At 43.4% G+C, this 15,966-nt stretch overlaps 1 protein-coding gene across 2 annotated transcripts in view; it reads left to right on the plus strand.

Moving 5' to 3' along the window:
- The first annotated feature begins 694 nt into the window (after positions 1–694).
- The window catches only part of LOC119400931 (guanylate-binding protein 1), a 125,700-nt gene continuing 110,428 nt past the window's right edge, over positions 695–15,966 (plus strand). Inside the window, exons 1-4 of one of the 2 annotated variants that reach the window (XM_037667826.2) lie at positions 1,246–1,265; positions 2,153–2,247; positions 6,620–6,672; positions 9,018–9,179. In XM_037667826.2, the coding sequence (XP_037523754.1) occupies positions 9,093–9,179 (87 nt within the window). In that variant the 5' untranslated portion in view covers positions 1,246–1,265; positions 2,153–2,247; positions 6,620–6,672; positions 9,018–9,092. Of the gene's footprint in view, positions 1,266–2,152; positions 2,248–6,619; positions 6,673–9,017; positions 9,180–15,966 lie in introns of both variants that reach the window. The other variant, XM_037667819.2, reaches the window with a different exon arrangement.

The following is a 15,966-nucleotide window of genomic DNA, read 5'->3' on the forward strand; positions in this document are numbered from 1 at the left end:
GTGTTCCCAGGCTACAAGAAAATACAAAAACTGTCACGCTGAAAATAGTTCTAAGTAGAGACGCGTACTGCGTGGAGAAATTTCATCGTCGCGCGTAGAAAACATCGCAGAACAAGGAATGCAAGAACTTACCTTGAGTCCTTGACGTGAGTTGACACCGGCGCGAAGCGCGTTTAGGGACAGTGGAGCTAGGGGCGTTTTCCTCCTCAGTACCTAGGCCAGCGGCCGTCTTCAGGGAGAAAAAGTGCCCAGAAGCGCGTTTCAGGCGCTATCGGATGGCGGCGCGGCGGTCGCTCCCTGTAGTGGCCACGAAAACAAATGTCGCGACGGTGTAGGCATCCATGGTAATGGTGCATGTGCGATTTGACAAAAAGGTAAACTATTAACAGCAAGATTCAGAAATTTTTTTTTCATAGTGCACATAACAAAATATTTGACTCAAGCTTCACGTTTGGATGGCCACGAAGGCCTTACAAACAAAAATAACATAACTAAACACTAGCTTTGATCACTCACCACCGCATAACGATAACTCCAATAATATAAATATTCTCTACCATACTCTTATAACCCTCAGAGCCTCAGATACCACAGATATGTGTTGATTCTCGGGCCGCTGCACGCTAGCGCCACTAGCGCTGTACCATGCAACCATGCCTGTACCGCCTGTACTGCCTGCCTGTACCGCTAGCCATCCGTACGTTAGCACGTTAGTACGTTTCCGGTTGGTTGTTGGGCCGTGATGGGGCCGTGCAGCACGTGCAGCGGGAAACGGGTAGGAAGCATGGAGGCGTGGTAGGAAGCGTGTTTTCGCAACACCACCTAGACTGGGTGTTCTCTGCTAGCACAACTAGCAGACTTCCAGCACAAACTGCACTTGTGCGGCGTAGATGGCCTTTAACGGCTGTACTTCGGGACGTGATCGATGGTGATATATCAGCCGCTGCATACCATAATAATGTGGTAGAGAACGTGTGAACGAACCAACGAAACGCACGCGTTACACGTTAGAACCAATTCTACTATATTATAGACGTTCTCTGACAGAGCTTGCACAGTATCAGCGGCGTGACCGGCGAGGGAGGGAACCGACAAGCACGCCAACTGCCGGCACCACCAGGCACCACCGAGAAATCTCGTCGATCTCGTCGGCGCCGCAAGCATGGAGGAAATGGGGGCTACGTGGGCGCCTGGTTTGAAGCATCCTGTGTGGTTTGTGCCACTTGCTTTGATCTTCTCGCTCTTGTTTTCTCCAATGAATGCGAGTAAGTGTCATTTATTGCCTTTTTAAGTACAGACCGCAAATCTAACTGTTGCCCTTTGGTTTTGCGAATGCAGCACATAGTTTATTGCGCTATTTCGGCGTTTCTGACGATGTGTGCGAATCTGCGTGATTACATAGTACGTGTAGGGCATGATTGAACTGCTCAAAATATGACATGAACGATAATTCGCACAGGCACAAAGCCATGTACACGTAGTGTATGAGCTCATGCACGTTCAATGCATGTGCGCTAAACTAGAATTTTAGTTTGCGAAGAATGCAGGCTTGAAAGACTTGAAAAACCTGTATTCGTATTTTAGTAGTGCATTGACACTGTTGAAAACTGTCAGGAATGGTGCCAGGTATAATTAGTCGGGAAAAAGCAGACTTTTACGCCATAACAAGGACATTCCTATGTGTACCTGAAGAAACTAGTGAAACTCAATGCTCTAGATGCTGTCTTATAACTTCAGATACACTTTATTCCACAACCATACGCTAAGCATTGGAAAATGTGGTGTATAAGCGAAGGGTTCCAGCAAACTACTTGGATGAGGACAGAAGGTGTGTTGTCTCTCCTGTCCTCGTCCAAGTAGTTGGCTGGAACCCCTCGCTATGTGCAACCAACGAGCTTAGGCAAGCACAATTCTAAGTGGTGTATAAGGAACTCTATGCATGTCATAAAGACGATGAACAGATTCATCAGCTGCGAAATTTAAGTCTGCGTGAAAATGCTTTCTGCTTAAGATGTATCGATGGGCAAGAAAACACAACCGAGTTTGCCCAAATTGCATCAGATAGTGGTGAATATAGTATTATGGTTGCACTGTTATTCAGAAATGGAATGCCACTTTGGAATTCTTACCTGGATCGCTTTCTTTGTTCTAGGTCTCCAATCTTATGCCCTCAATGATGCTCCAGTGCAGATAATCAAGCCTAGTGAAGACCACAAGACGCTAATTATAGATAAAGAAAATATAAAGGTAAGAAAAATATATTATTAAAAAATTAGAGTGGTACTTCAGTTTAAAAAGAAAACTAATTGCGAGACATGTTCAGGTGAAGCCCATTTTTGCAGCAACACTGACATTTAAAGTCTGATAAGGATGCTGCACTAGGACCTTCTTGCCAGGCTAGTTGGTTCATATCGAACGGGTAGCGTACTGAGCAAGCAGGAATGAAGGAAGCAGAAAAAGAGACTGGAAAGAGCGCAGACAGGAAATTCTCTTTTTCTGCTTGCTTTCTTTGTGATTGCACAGTGTGCTACCCATTTGATAAAGATGCAGTTGTAGTGACAGATGCTTGCACGTATGCTTATCGCAAAGATTCATTCTCCTCGCATGTCATTAGTTCACATTTTACATAGAGTCCAGCAACACTGACATTTAAAATCTGATATCAGGGTTCGTAGCAGTCCTTGGAACCCTTGAAAACCCTGGAATTTTCAAATAGCATTTTCAAGGCCTTGAAATCCCTTAAATTTTTGTAGATCCTTAAATGTCCTTGAATTTTGTCAATACACTTTTGTTGAGCCAATTTTTAGCCGTTGCTTTTTGGATAGTTCTGTGCGAATAATCGAGCATATATTACAGTTGTTGAATTCGCTATGACATTAATTTAAAATGTGAAAGTATTTAAAAAGAACGACTGGAGATATTCTACCACATATAACCCACCTTAAAGATGGTTTCACTGCACCACGGGACTGCTGTGCCGTGAAACCACTTTGTCAGGGGAAATACGTACCAAGAAATCCGTACACTTCTGCACTTCAGTACGTCACTTTTTTTTATGAGCATTTTATATTGCCTAAGTATGAGAAATTTAAAATTAAGGCATTTTCTTATATATAATTTGCATCCTACTACTATTCAAATCTTGCTACTATTCGAATTCACTTCCAAATTATTCAACACTAATTGCCATGCTCTTTGAGCCTAGAAAGTTATATTTGCATGAGCCTACTTTTGATCAATGGGTTAATCAGGATTTTATTTTGTGGCAGTGGGGAGAGAAGAGTGCCTGACCCCTTTGTAAATGTGCGAGTGTGTGTGTGCATATATACTCATCAGGTGAACATGTTCATGGCCTAGTTGGTAATTGCTATGTGACATAATTGTGCTCAGAATGACACAAAGTAAGTTGGAAGTGCTGCCTGTGCTTTCAGGTTTGTGTTTCTTTCCTGCATTTTTGTATTACATTAGCAACAATTATGTCATCTATATATTCATATAAGTTGGAAAAATTCTAAGGATGGCGATGCACATTTCGTGTGTGTGTGCAAGCTCACGCAATATATCCATATTGTGAGGTGAGTCAGTTTAAGCAAACGAGCAGAAGAATACTGAAACCTGCAATGAACAAAATATGAGTGAAAAAGTAACTGTGAAAACTTTAGTTAGCTATTAATTGGGAAAAAGTGCCTGCTTTGGCTGTGTACAATGAAAAATGTGCTTCGTGCTGTAAAAGCTGGTGTTTCCTTTTTTTAATATCTTAACAATTGTTGTTTCAGGTCCTTGAAAATTCTTTCCTAGGTGCTTGAAAGTCCTTAAAGGGACACTAAAGGCAAATATTAAGTCGATTGTTGAAATAACGGTCCAGAAACCTCGTAGTGCTACTTTTGTGCCAAGGAAGTACTTATCTTGAAATAAAATCACGTTTTAGTGGTCCGCATCGCATTAGCGCACTTCAAATCACCCACCTGAAAGCGGTGTTTCTCACCTCACTGCTGCCGTGCCCAACGTTGCCCGCCTTTACTGCGCCGCGGTGTGCACTGGCAATGCGCGCCATTTGGGCATCCGGCAACATCACATGCATGCGGCATTTTGTAGTACTTTCTGTCAGAGTGACTTTCACGAGCGCGCAAAACACACGCGGCAGTACGCGATACCAAAACTACCACTGAAATGTGACCGCGTGACCGAAGCAGGGTGCCGGGCGAAGCGCAGTTCAGCGAAAACGGAACCTTTGAACCACGCACGCCGTTCCCCATGGCAACGCCAAAGAAGTTCTTTTTTCCGTGAATCAAACAGAAACGAACAAGCAGCATTTTATTACATCTCTTGATACAAGGAAGGTTGTTTTTTTTTTTATTGCAGCTAGTTTGATTACGAGTGATTAATTGTAGTCGAACTCTCTCACGTCATCGGGATCATTTCCAAAATGTGCCGCTCGTGACGCTCATCGTGTGATACATTTAGCTTAATTTCTCGGTAAGTAGGGCACTGCTGTTGATAATATTGCCATTTTAGACGTTGTCATACGTTGAGCTTTCACTCTGTCATAAATTGTTATTTGCCTTTAGTGTCCCTTTAAAAACCCTTGAATTTTTTTCTTCAAAGTTGCTATGAGCCCTGGATAAAGATGCTGCACTAAGACCTTCTTACCAGGCTAGTTGGTTCATATTGAACAGGTAGCGTACTGAGCAAGCAGGAATAAAGGAAGCAGAAAAAGAGACAGGAAAGAGCACAGACAGGAAATTCTCCTTTTCTGCTTCCTTTCTTTGTGATTGCGCAGTGTTCTACCCATTCGATAAAGATGCAGTTGTAGTGACTGATGCTGGCACGTATGCTTATTGCAAAGATTCATTCTCCTCACATGTCATTAGTTTGCATTTTGCATAGAATCCAGTATTTTCATTTTATATTAATAGCGGAGCTGTTTAAAACCAAGGTAAATTCCTAGGGATCGTCGTCCACACTTTCTAGCCCAGCTGCAAGACGGAGAGCATGGGTAAAGCTAAGTGGGTCAGAGGGAAGCCTAGTGTAGTGAGTTGAGCCTGTTAAAGAAAGGATAGCGACGTGGAGAAGGTGAAGCTGGGTAGAGGGAGGAGAGCAAAGGTGAAACTATGGTGGGAGCAAAGCAGGTGGTGTGGAAAGGAGGAAAGAGCAAGATTGCGATTGGTGCTTCTGCTCTCTCCTCCTCTCCAATCCTTGCATTCGTTCTGGAATGTTTGCCTTGCATCGCCTCGTTTGTACCGATGCAGACCATCCCTAGCAGTGTGATGCCACCAGCTCCGCTGTTTAACTAGCCTTTGCGACATTAAGTCAATCAAGCTGCTTGAAATTATTGCACCAAAAAATTTGTTAACAACGTGCCCCTTGAGACCTTTACAAATATATTTTTTCAGGTGAACATTCACTGGTTGTTTTCAGTGTAGAATAATTTATTGTTTAAGTTGCCAGTTTTTTCCTCTGAATTATGGGCTGTGGGCACTGAAGCTCAGTAATGTCATTACAGTGGCCTGATTTTAAAAATCTGTGCTGGTTTTCGTATTTGGGGTTGCTCTGCTAAAGATGATGCTACACTGCGCCTGGTGTTGCTGTTCAGAGGTCTCATCTCATGTGTTTTCACTGCCGCAAGACAACTGGTGTTGATATCTTTACACGATTTTCGGCCTCCTAAGACTAGCTGCCCTCTGAAGCAAGCTCCAAGGGATGATTTAATTGAGGTACAGATATCATGGTTGCAATGACTGAATGGTTCAAATGACGTCCACAATCTGTTTGGCAAACAGTTTATACCAGCTTCTGCTTTCTTAACCCTTTCGCTACCGTAAGAAAAGATGAAAAACGTGCCAAAATTACCGACAAAATTTTTTTCGCTCAATTTGTAGAGCTTACGGTACCAATCTTTCATTTCAATGGGGGTTCCTTTATTTCGCTAACCGTGTAAAAAAAGATAACTCAAAGGCGGCTTCACCGCATGGCAATGCAGTGAAAAGTGGCAGTAAAATGAAAATAGCAACAAAATAAAATGTCCCAACATGGACAGGTGCGGCGATCTAGCATCAAGAAACACAAGTATGACGAGTGTAGTCTTCATTGGTTCTGTGTGGGACCAATTTTTTGTTGATGACGACCATAGTCGTCATTGGTCATTTTTTTACAAAATCTCATGACGACTAGGCTCGTCAATGGTAGCAAAAGGGTTAATGTATTTTGTGACTTTCGAAGATAATTGTAGTTCCTGTCTTGGACATGTCTGCAATGCCATCTCTCTTCGTGATTTACCGTTTTGCTGGTCTTTAAAGAAGCACACAAATGGCTTCATTTTCATAGGCAACCAGCAGTGAAACTTCGCTTGGCAGCAGCATTGCCTTAACACACGGCCCATTCATATCACCTAAAAAGGCAGCGTTCAGGCGCAGAGCTGACTTGATATTTCTAACAAACAGTTGCTACCGAGCATGAACAAGCTCCCTTGCCATGACTGTGAAGAAGAGGACGACAAAGGTATAATCCTGACCATTCGTTGTAACTTGGCCATGGCCATAACTTTTTGTCCAAAGTTAACCCCAACATCCTGCACTTCTCTTGTGCTCAGTACTAACTGACCGCCTCATACCATCCACAGAGAAACAGCCCCATAGAGCACTTGAACTGCACTCTCACGTACATGGTAACCAGGTAAGTTTCGGAAGATCGCCATACTGGGATTCGGTTCTTTCTTATGCAACATTTTCATGCCACTCCGCTCATCGTGACACTGCTGGATTTTCACAGTTCTTCCTGTTGTACAGATAAGAGCCAACACTACCTCTGCAAACCATGCTCCCTCCGTTGGCCACCTCTACTATAATTGCTGTAGCTGGGGTGGGGTACAACACCCCCCATCCCTTGAGAACCTTTAATTTCGCATGTGTTATATTCATGCACACATATAAACGCACGCACGAGCATACATAAAAGTTGGTTGAAACCCTCCTACTCCCCTGTCTACTATAGCGACTACATGCATGATGCCTTGTCCGGAGGCGATCCACCTTTGTGCGACTACTGTGGCGATCCTTTAACCGTACTTCACACCCTAATACAATGCACGGAACTAGACGCTCTCAGGAGAAAGCATTTTTCATCTGCATACCTGCAGTTCCCACTTCATCCTGCTATGTTCATTGGCAGAGAACCCCTTTTTAAATATCAGTCCCTCTTTGAATTTTTAAAAAGTGTACATAATTTCAACGTAATTTTTCCAGGCGCTCCGTAGCGCGGCCTCGTGATTGAGGCTGCTGCTGCGGTTTCTATAAAAGGAAGCACCTGCCTCCTGGCCTTTGGGCTCAAAGGCCTTGAGGAGGCGTTCGTGCTGTTTTCCCGCTACTCACTTGTAAATACCATACTCACTCGTCATTCAATCCACACCCATAGATCACATCACTTGTCACTGCCATAATTTTATACTCTATACACCCCTTTTACGCTTATTTATAGCGCGTGATTTTAGGCCTCTATACAGCCATAATACACCCTCTCATCGAAATCATTGGTCATCGCCAACACCACACAAAAGACATGGCGCTCTTTGGCCACCCATGGCCCTTGCGCCACAAACCACCACTAATCATCATTACATGCATGATGCCATCGCACGTGCTGATGCCTGTCAGCGTGCCTGTGCCTGATATACAGAGTAACAACGGCACTAGCAGCATCGCTACTATGCTCAGCACTGCAACATACTTTTCTTTAGGAGCAGGCTCGCCAGGTTCTTAAGCTGGAGCGAAGTCCCGTGCCGTAACCTGCATCCATCCATTCAAAGCGTCATGGAACGCGAAGAGGAACGCTGCACACGTTGTGTCTTCCCTCTAGCCTGGCTGTTAATTCTCATAGGGTGAGCGGGGAACATGGTCGACAGCCAGGCGAGCATCGGACAGCTACTTTTAAAGCCACTTTGTCGTGCGCATCTCGAGGGCAGTTTTCAAATTGAAAGAACATTAGGAGCGTTGTCTGCAAGTGTCGACAATGGAGAATCAGAAACGCCTAGATATTTCTTGTATATATACACATCAGTGTGTATATCATTGTAAATTGTGTCACGTCTTCATATGATGGTAGAGGACTTGTACGAAAGATTCACGGGTTTTCCCGATCTTCTCTGAGCCAGCTCCTCAATCATCATTCACTTCATGAATATGGTGTGATTTTTTTCTGGGGCTCTCGTGCTCCTCTGGTCGCCTTGGCACCATGGGCATTGGCAGGATTTTGCCTTGGGGGGTGCAAACCAGTGTTGCGTCACAGCAGGGAGGCGTGTTTCGCAACCCCCTGCCAACGCTCATGCTTAACACCATGTGGGGCTTTCCAAAAAGCTTCTTTCCCAGTACATGGGACCATACCATGTGTTGTGCCAAGGGACTCCTGTCACCTAGAAATCGCCTCTAGACAAAGCGGGGAGATGTATGAATGAAGAATAAAGAAATTTCTCCTGTCTGTCCCAGGCCCACATCTCCCCTGTCTGTCCCAAGGAGCACCTGTTATGTATGCACACTATCTCTCCAAATGCGTCTCCCCCAAATAAGAGGCCACACGGGCTTCTGTCTTAACTTTGAGCTCTTTTCACGCCAGGTGGGCATTTCACATTTTGCAGACATGATCACAACCTAGTATTAAGCTTTTTAATTTGCAATGCCCAACCCTCGTGAGGGGCCCTTTAAGTAGTGGTTTCATGGGAAATGTCATTTGATAGTCAGCTCATTATCTTGTTTTTCTGTATCTCTGATAAAATTGTGAAATGTGCTGTACTTGTTAGTTGAAGTTATAATATATTTTGTGTGCCTGATCCTGTGATGACTTCTCTCTGCGCAAATTTGAAGTGTTTCTGCATCACAGGAGGTCTTCTTCTAACGAGAAGGACCTTCCAGCATTGAGACACTGCTGAGAAGCATGTATATCTGACTGGATCATGCCTTATTTTATCAGTGTGTAAGATATCAAGTAAATGTGTTTTGCTAACAGTTCTTTTTCCTTTTTTTTTCCAGGCTATCTATAAAATCAAAGGTCCTGTGGCTACCATTGGTGTTGTAGGAAAGTTCCACTCTGGGAAATCTTTTCTGATGAACCAACTTATGGGGAAGACTAAAGGATTTGGCATTGGCCCCTCTGTTCAGCCTGAAACAATGGGCATCTGGATGTGGGGAGAGGTGCAGTTTCTTTCATTGGTTATTCTTTGGGAGATGCTTTTGGCTGTTACTGTTAAAGGGACCGACAACTGGTCACAACATGTGATTAGATCCTGACAAAAATGATACGACACTGAAATATAGTGACAGATTCCAGCATCCTTTTCGCCTTGTGAGTAGGATTTATATGTTTAAATCGTGTTTAAATGTAACAAGAACCGGTACGTGAAACAGCCTCACGAAAGAGCCTTGAAGCTGGTATGGAGTCGATCACTTTTTGCTGTACGTAGTTTGATGCTGTCATGCATGCCATAATTAGTCCTGAAAATTAGAGTACATATATTATTATCTATCCCCGCTCTATCTTGTGCTGCTTACGAGGTAAAAGGAGTTGCACGATGAGAAGCGGCGCTGCCTTCGCAATAACCAGTGGAACATGTCGAGCCGCGGCGCATGCGCGCAGGGTGCACGCATGCGTGGCAAATCGCCACGCTCAAACACAAACCACTCTCGCTCTCAATGTTTGCAGCATGGGTTGTCACTTGTGTTTACGACTTCATATTCGCCGTGGATTGAAGAATTCTTATTACGAATGTTTCACGGTGTTTTCCACATTACCATTCCGTGATTAGACACCCTCTCCGGTAAGCTTTTCGTTGCACTAAAGAAAGTGGGCACCATGAAAATTGGTTGTCGGTCCCTTTAAGACATCTGTCAGTTTTATGCAGGGATATATGTATTTTTCTTGTAAGGTTGTAATTTGAAGGCAGTAAAGGAAATTTAGTGCACCAATTCTGTTGTATCTCACAACCTCAAGATTGCAGGGTTCACTAGCAGGGGTTTAACACGTTCGCTGCGGCATGCTTTCTTGAGGTCTTGTTTTAGGTGCAGAGTGTATCATCCGTCGGCCACTCGGCATATCTTCCAGATGCACCGTGACCCACCGGAGGGTCACGTGCCTGTGCCTGTTTCATTCGCTCCATTGTGGCTGGTGTTTGGCATGCTTATTTGAAAGACACAGAGCTATTTCTTGCCTTTTTCGCGTAAAGCAGTGCTGAAATCTGAAGTTTCTGGCACCACAAAACATAAACATACGTTTGTTTCCTCTGTGTTGTGCTTTATTTTGCGTCCGTAAAAGGCAAGGTGATGCATGAGTCACTCTAAAATATTTGGGAGCAGCAGGAACACGTGTATACTTATTCGAGTGAAACGTATTTAAAAAACCGTGGCAAAATGGTGGTGAGCAACACAATAGAGAAATAGGCCGCCACTCCACTCCTAAAAACAACATCGCCATCCCATGTCAAGTGCAATAAAAATATATGTATTGGTTGCATTCTCAAAACTTAGATGGCAGCACATGACATAGAGTTCTTGAGCATGGGTCGCCAGTGGCCCGTGGGTCACACCGCCCGCAGCATGAGCACGTTTTCATTCAGTGCGTCGTGGGTCACCATTGGGTCATGGCATCTAACACCAGAAAAATATTCTGATTATTTATAACCTCTTGCAACAAGAATCGTACCTCTGTGTACAAGTGTGATGAAATTATCGCATCCGCAAGCAGAGGTATACTCGTGACATTGCGGCCGCATAGGAGGAGCACAGGCCGTGACCCACGCCGCAGTGAACGTGTTAAGGAGGTATGGTAGGGCAAATGGGTCGTCTTGGTTTCAGCTTTATATCTCAGGAACTGTTCCAATTTTATTGTGAAATTTTGCGTATTCAGTAAGAAAGCGTTTGGCCTTTACTTCGTGTAATTTTTACCCTGTAGCTTTTCTTACCTTTTTGTACTTGAGTACCAAATTTTAGACTGGGGTGTGAAATGAAATGTATCTTTCCTCGGAAACAAATAATAGTATGGCTGTGAAATTTTGCACACTAATTCCACATGGTAGTGGCATTAATCCCCAACTAAAAGAACAGGTTCCTGTGTTTAACTTGCAAGAAAAAAAATTATGCAGCTTTGCACTAGTGCTGCCAAACCTGAAGAAAGAGCGGAGCTGGGCAGCCTTCCTTGTTTCTCTTTAGTTTTCTCTTTCTCTTCTATCTCTTTTTTGTATCTGTTTCTTTCTATTTCTTTCTTTCTCATTCTATCCATTTTTCTCTTGCTTCCTCTTTCTATATTTTTTTCTCTATCCTTTCTTTCTCTCTCTCTCTATCGCTTCCTCTCTGTTTTTTCTCTTTCTTTGTTTCTCTCTCTCTTTCTCTCTCTGTCTGTTTTCTGTCTTTTTATCTTTTTATGTCATTATTTCCATTATTTCTCTCAATTTTTCTTTCCTCTTTCTGTTTATCATTTTTTCTTTCTCTCTCTCTTTTCCACATGTTTGTTTTCGTTTGACACTCGCACCTGCTGTACACAGTAGTAGGGCTTGCCCAGTTCCTGTGGCCCATACCGACCTAAGGAGTTGTGCACGACAGAGCACAAGTTACCGATAGCATAAACCGTTTCACTGTTAAAAATGTTAAATATTGTCCTTGCTTGTCACACACCGTAAGAGTGACTTTCCAATTAATCTTTTTTTTTTTTTTTTTCTTAATTATAACTTGCACAGTTTTTAGAAGTGTTTGGTTCAGACGTTTTGGAAGGGATGAAGGTATGATCTGAATATATTTCAGCGTGATCAGTCAGGTAGTTTTCCAGAAAAGGTACATGAAGTTTCGAAATTTTCAAAAAACTGATCATGAGAAAAACATACTTTTTTGTTTAAAAACATGCACGGAAAGTGCTTACAACATAACCAATTACTGCGCTACAAAAGCATCCCTAGTGGGAAAATTTGCAATCAAAACTTTTGACAATTGCAGGAATTGAACATAATTAGCCAATGTAGCCATATTTATTACTTTAAAAAATATACACAGAAACATTGATGGAAAACAACATTAAATAAGACCTCTTTTTCATCAGGAGGCGCAGTTTCTGGTGCCATTTTTAAATGGCTTCGAGCGCCGCTACGTGCTTGCCACTGCACGGTTTTGCTCCTCAGAGTGTGTGTTATTTTTTAGTAATGAAATCAGAAAATTGTTTTTTGGTCGATTTACCCTACTTGTATTTACGATTTACCCTTAATTATATTATAAATGGCTAGTCTAAAATTGAAATTCTGAAGATGAATTTTCCAGTTTGGAAGTTGTGTTGCCCCCTTACAATGTGTTTTTGTCCTAATAAAGGTTTAAAATTGGCCGCACTGTTTAGTTATGTCTACTTATTATTATTATTATTATTATTATTATTATTATTATTATTATTATTATTATTATTATTATTATTATTATTATTACCACAATAGCAGCCATAGGGCAAAAAGTTGCTGTACCGTGATGTTCCATATACAGTCCACTATACTAAGTTCCTATCATGGCCCATGCATGATAGGATCTTATCATGTGCAGCAGGAGACATACGTTTCACCTGCACCCCCCCCCCCCCTCTTCTATGCTCATATTTTCCCTCCCGCTTAACTGTTCACTTACCCCAATACCATTGCCCCTCATGCTGGCACGCTTTCCTCTGTGTGTTCAGAGGAAAGCATGCCATGCCGTCTCCACATGGGATTGTGGAGAGTGATCCGTTGAGGGGGAGGGAAAAGATGAGCTTGTGCAGTTATGGGGGTCGGTGAATAAGCAGTGTGTGTCCATAGCAGAGAAGGGGGGACATATATCTCCTCTTCTATTCAGCCCTGCCGGGATATGCTCTGCACAGTGACGGTCTTAAAAGGTATACGTAAAAGGCCTTCGCAAGTACTCTTGCAAAGAAAATCTTGCAAGTAATGAAGGCATGTTCCAAACATTGAGTCAGCTAAGATAGCTAGTTGCTTCTTGTACTCTCTCCACACACAGATTTTTGCAGCTCACATTAGCTCAAAGAAGCTTGGGGCAATGCAGTGCTTTTGCTCACTACTGTTTGCACTGTTCATTACATCAACATCATAAAAACCAGTGTTAGCACTCGTAGAGTGAAGTGAGGAGTCTTTGTGCTTGCCTCTGCATGCATGTCATTGTGCTCATTAATTTAATGAGTAAGTGAACATTTACTGCAATATATAGGCCAGGCCCGTAGCCAGGAATTTTTTTCGGGGGGGGGGGCACTTACTGAGAGCCTTGACTATTTGAGAAAAACGCCTATTTTCATTATTTATTTTCGGTAAAATACCACGTATCATAAAAATTTCGGAGGGGGGGGCTTGCCCCCCCCCCCTGGCTACGGGCCTGATATAGGTGTAATAAAACTACAGTAGACTCTCAGTAAATGAAAATCTCTTAAACGGAACAACTGCCCCTAATATGATTGGTTTCATACTTGGATTCTGCAACCCTGCATGCTCCTCTCTCATTAAAGGAACTCCTGCTAGACGGAACACATTTTCCTGGTCCCTTCATGTTCCGTTTAATGAGAGTCTACTGTATACACACCGTACTTTCTATAACTGTTTAATGCATGGACCAAACTGTGGCTTTTAGTCATTTCTTCATTTACCTGTCATTAGGGGTGTGCAAATATTCAAAATTTCAAGTATGAATCAAATATTTTTGTTATTTGAATCATTTGATTTAAAAAAGGCATATTCGAATTTTCATGAATGTTCGACCATGGCCGAAATAAGAGGGGAATATGCATACAAATTCAAATATTATGCATTTTTATTTTTACAGTAAAGCATCGCTAATACATACTCATTTTAAACCTACCACAGTTAAAATGTAATTACGATGAATCCCCAACTGAGAGCTTGATGTATTCGGTCCAAAGAGCTTAATGTATTCGCTATTATAGTGGTTGGACCAATACCCTCTATGCATACGATGGAGGCGAAAATGTCTGAGGCCCGTGTACTTAGATTTAGGTGCACGTTAAAGAACCCCAGGTGGTCAAAATTTCCGGAGCCCTCCACTACGGCGTCTCTCATAATCATATCGTGGTTTTGGGACGTTAAACCCTAGATATTATTATTATTACCCTCTATGCATAGGCATTAGCACGTACCGTAATCATGATTTGTCGCATAAAGGTCAACTGTGCCCCTGAACTCGCGGTGTGCCCAATGCCACAATGTCCCGCAAAAGGTCTTCTGTCTTTTTGGAAGGCACAGAGAAGTGCCCATCAATGCTTCCAACTTTGGTGCCGTTGCATGTGGCGATGCTATTACAGATAAGCACCGCGAAGCACAACGACCACCTGTGACGGCCACATATGAACGTGTCAGTACAACACTGCAGTGATGGAAGTGCTGCTCCAATTGCTCCAAACTGCTTCAAAAGAGAAATGCTGCTCCATGCTGCTCCAAACTGTAATTTTTGTTAGTAACTGCTCCGGACCTGCTCCGAAATGGTGCTGGTAAACTGAAAACAATGAACTTTGAAGGGGCCCTGCAACACCTTTCTGAGTTATATTGGAATAGTCTCATTATTGACGTATGACTCTTCACGATTCATATGCCGCAAAAATTTTTCGAATCCGTCAAGTCTAAGTGGTGTTACCAAATTAGAGAAATCACGTTCCGCAGCTATCGCCCTCCACTACGCCGCAAGCACGCGGAAAGCTAGGTAGCAACTCGGGGAAGGGAGCGCAGAGGAGCGAGGCTCCGCCCAAAAGGGCCGGCGGAATTTTTTTCTTCATTTTTTTCTCTCTGACGTCTGGGCGCAACCACGTGGTCTGTGCCGCCACTTCCGGTCGGCTCGCGTCGTTCTCGTTGAGCGGAGGCCGATCGCACTGTCTATCGCGCGTGCTTGAAAACTGCGCGTCGGTTTGGTAATGTTGGGTGCGCACCTCGAACGCCGTAGTGTTTTCATCGCTCTGCCAACCATGGAAGCAAACCTGCGTGCTCGTTTGGAACGAATGACAGCTGAGATCGGTTTCGGCCCATACTCCGATACACCGCCTCGTAAGACGGCACTGGCAGATGACCCCGAAGCGCCGCCATTACCGGACGCCAGCATTGTTATCGGAGACACGCTGCGCCCCTGCCTCGGTCGGTCGTGAGAACGTGCCGACGATGCAGTTCCCAGCTGATGAGGCAACACTCGAACGGCTGCCACTCTCAACGGCAACCGGCGATGGTCAAAAGCACAGAAATATTCACGTTTTCGGCGCTGCGCATGGCGAAGAAAACGGAACCACGCAACTACGAGCAGACGAGCTGTCGGTGAGACCGGAAGTGCTAATATTAATGTTTGTTCGGTGTTTTTAACGCGATAACAGAATATAAACATACATATTATCTACTTATTGAACTCAAAATTAACAATGAAAGTAATAATGAGGGTGTTATCGTGATTATAACATCAGCCAATGGTGGAACTGCCGACAGTCGCGTCATATTTTGCGGACTAATACATCATTTGTCGAGAGAAGAGGGAGCGATTTTCAGCTGACTTTGAGAATTTATTGTAAATTCCAGGCCGTGCGCATCGCTTATTATTTGGCTCGCGTGTTCTCGGGAGCTTCGACTACCGATCAGCAGCGCTTTTTGAGCATGCTCGAAAAGTGTTGCAGGGCCCCTTTAAGCACATGATCATCCAGCAAGCCTGAACAAAACAAAAAACAAGCTGTCTACTATCATTCTGTACTCGTGGACAACTTTTCTTGGCAATGAAGAGAAGGCTGCAGAGCCAAACTGCACATGTGCTACCACTGAAGAATATAGTCCCACAATTGCGTCAGTGTTTTCTGCGTGAGAATTAAAAACAACATTGCTCTATTTTCTACGGGACACTGTTTGAAAGCTATGAAAGCCTCAAGTGCAACAGACAAAATAGAGCTGGCGGAGCTTTCGAAGCTAATCAATAGGCGTAAAGTAGCCGACAT

This window comes from Rhipicephalus sanguineus, chromosome 1, assembly GCF_013339695.2.
Source record: "Rhipicephalus sanguineus isolate Rsan-2018 chromosome 1, BIME_Rsan_1.4, whole genome shotgun sequence".
Classification (NCBI taxonomy): domain Eukaryota; kingdom Metazoa; phylum Arthropoda; class Arachnida; order Ixodida; family Ixodidae; genus Rhipicephalus; species Rhipicephalus sanguineus.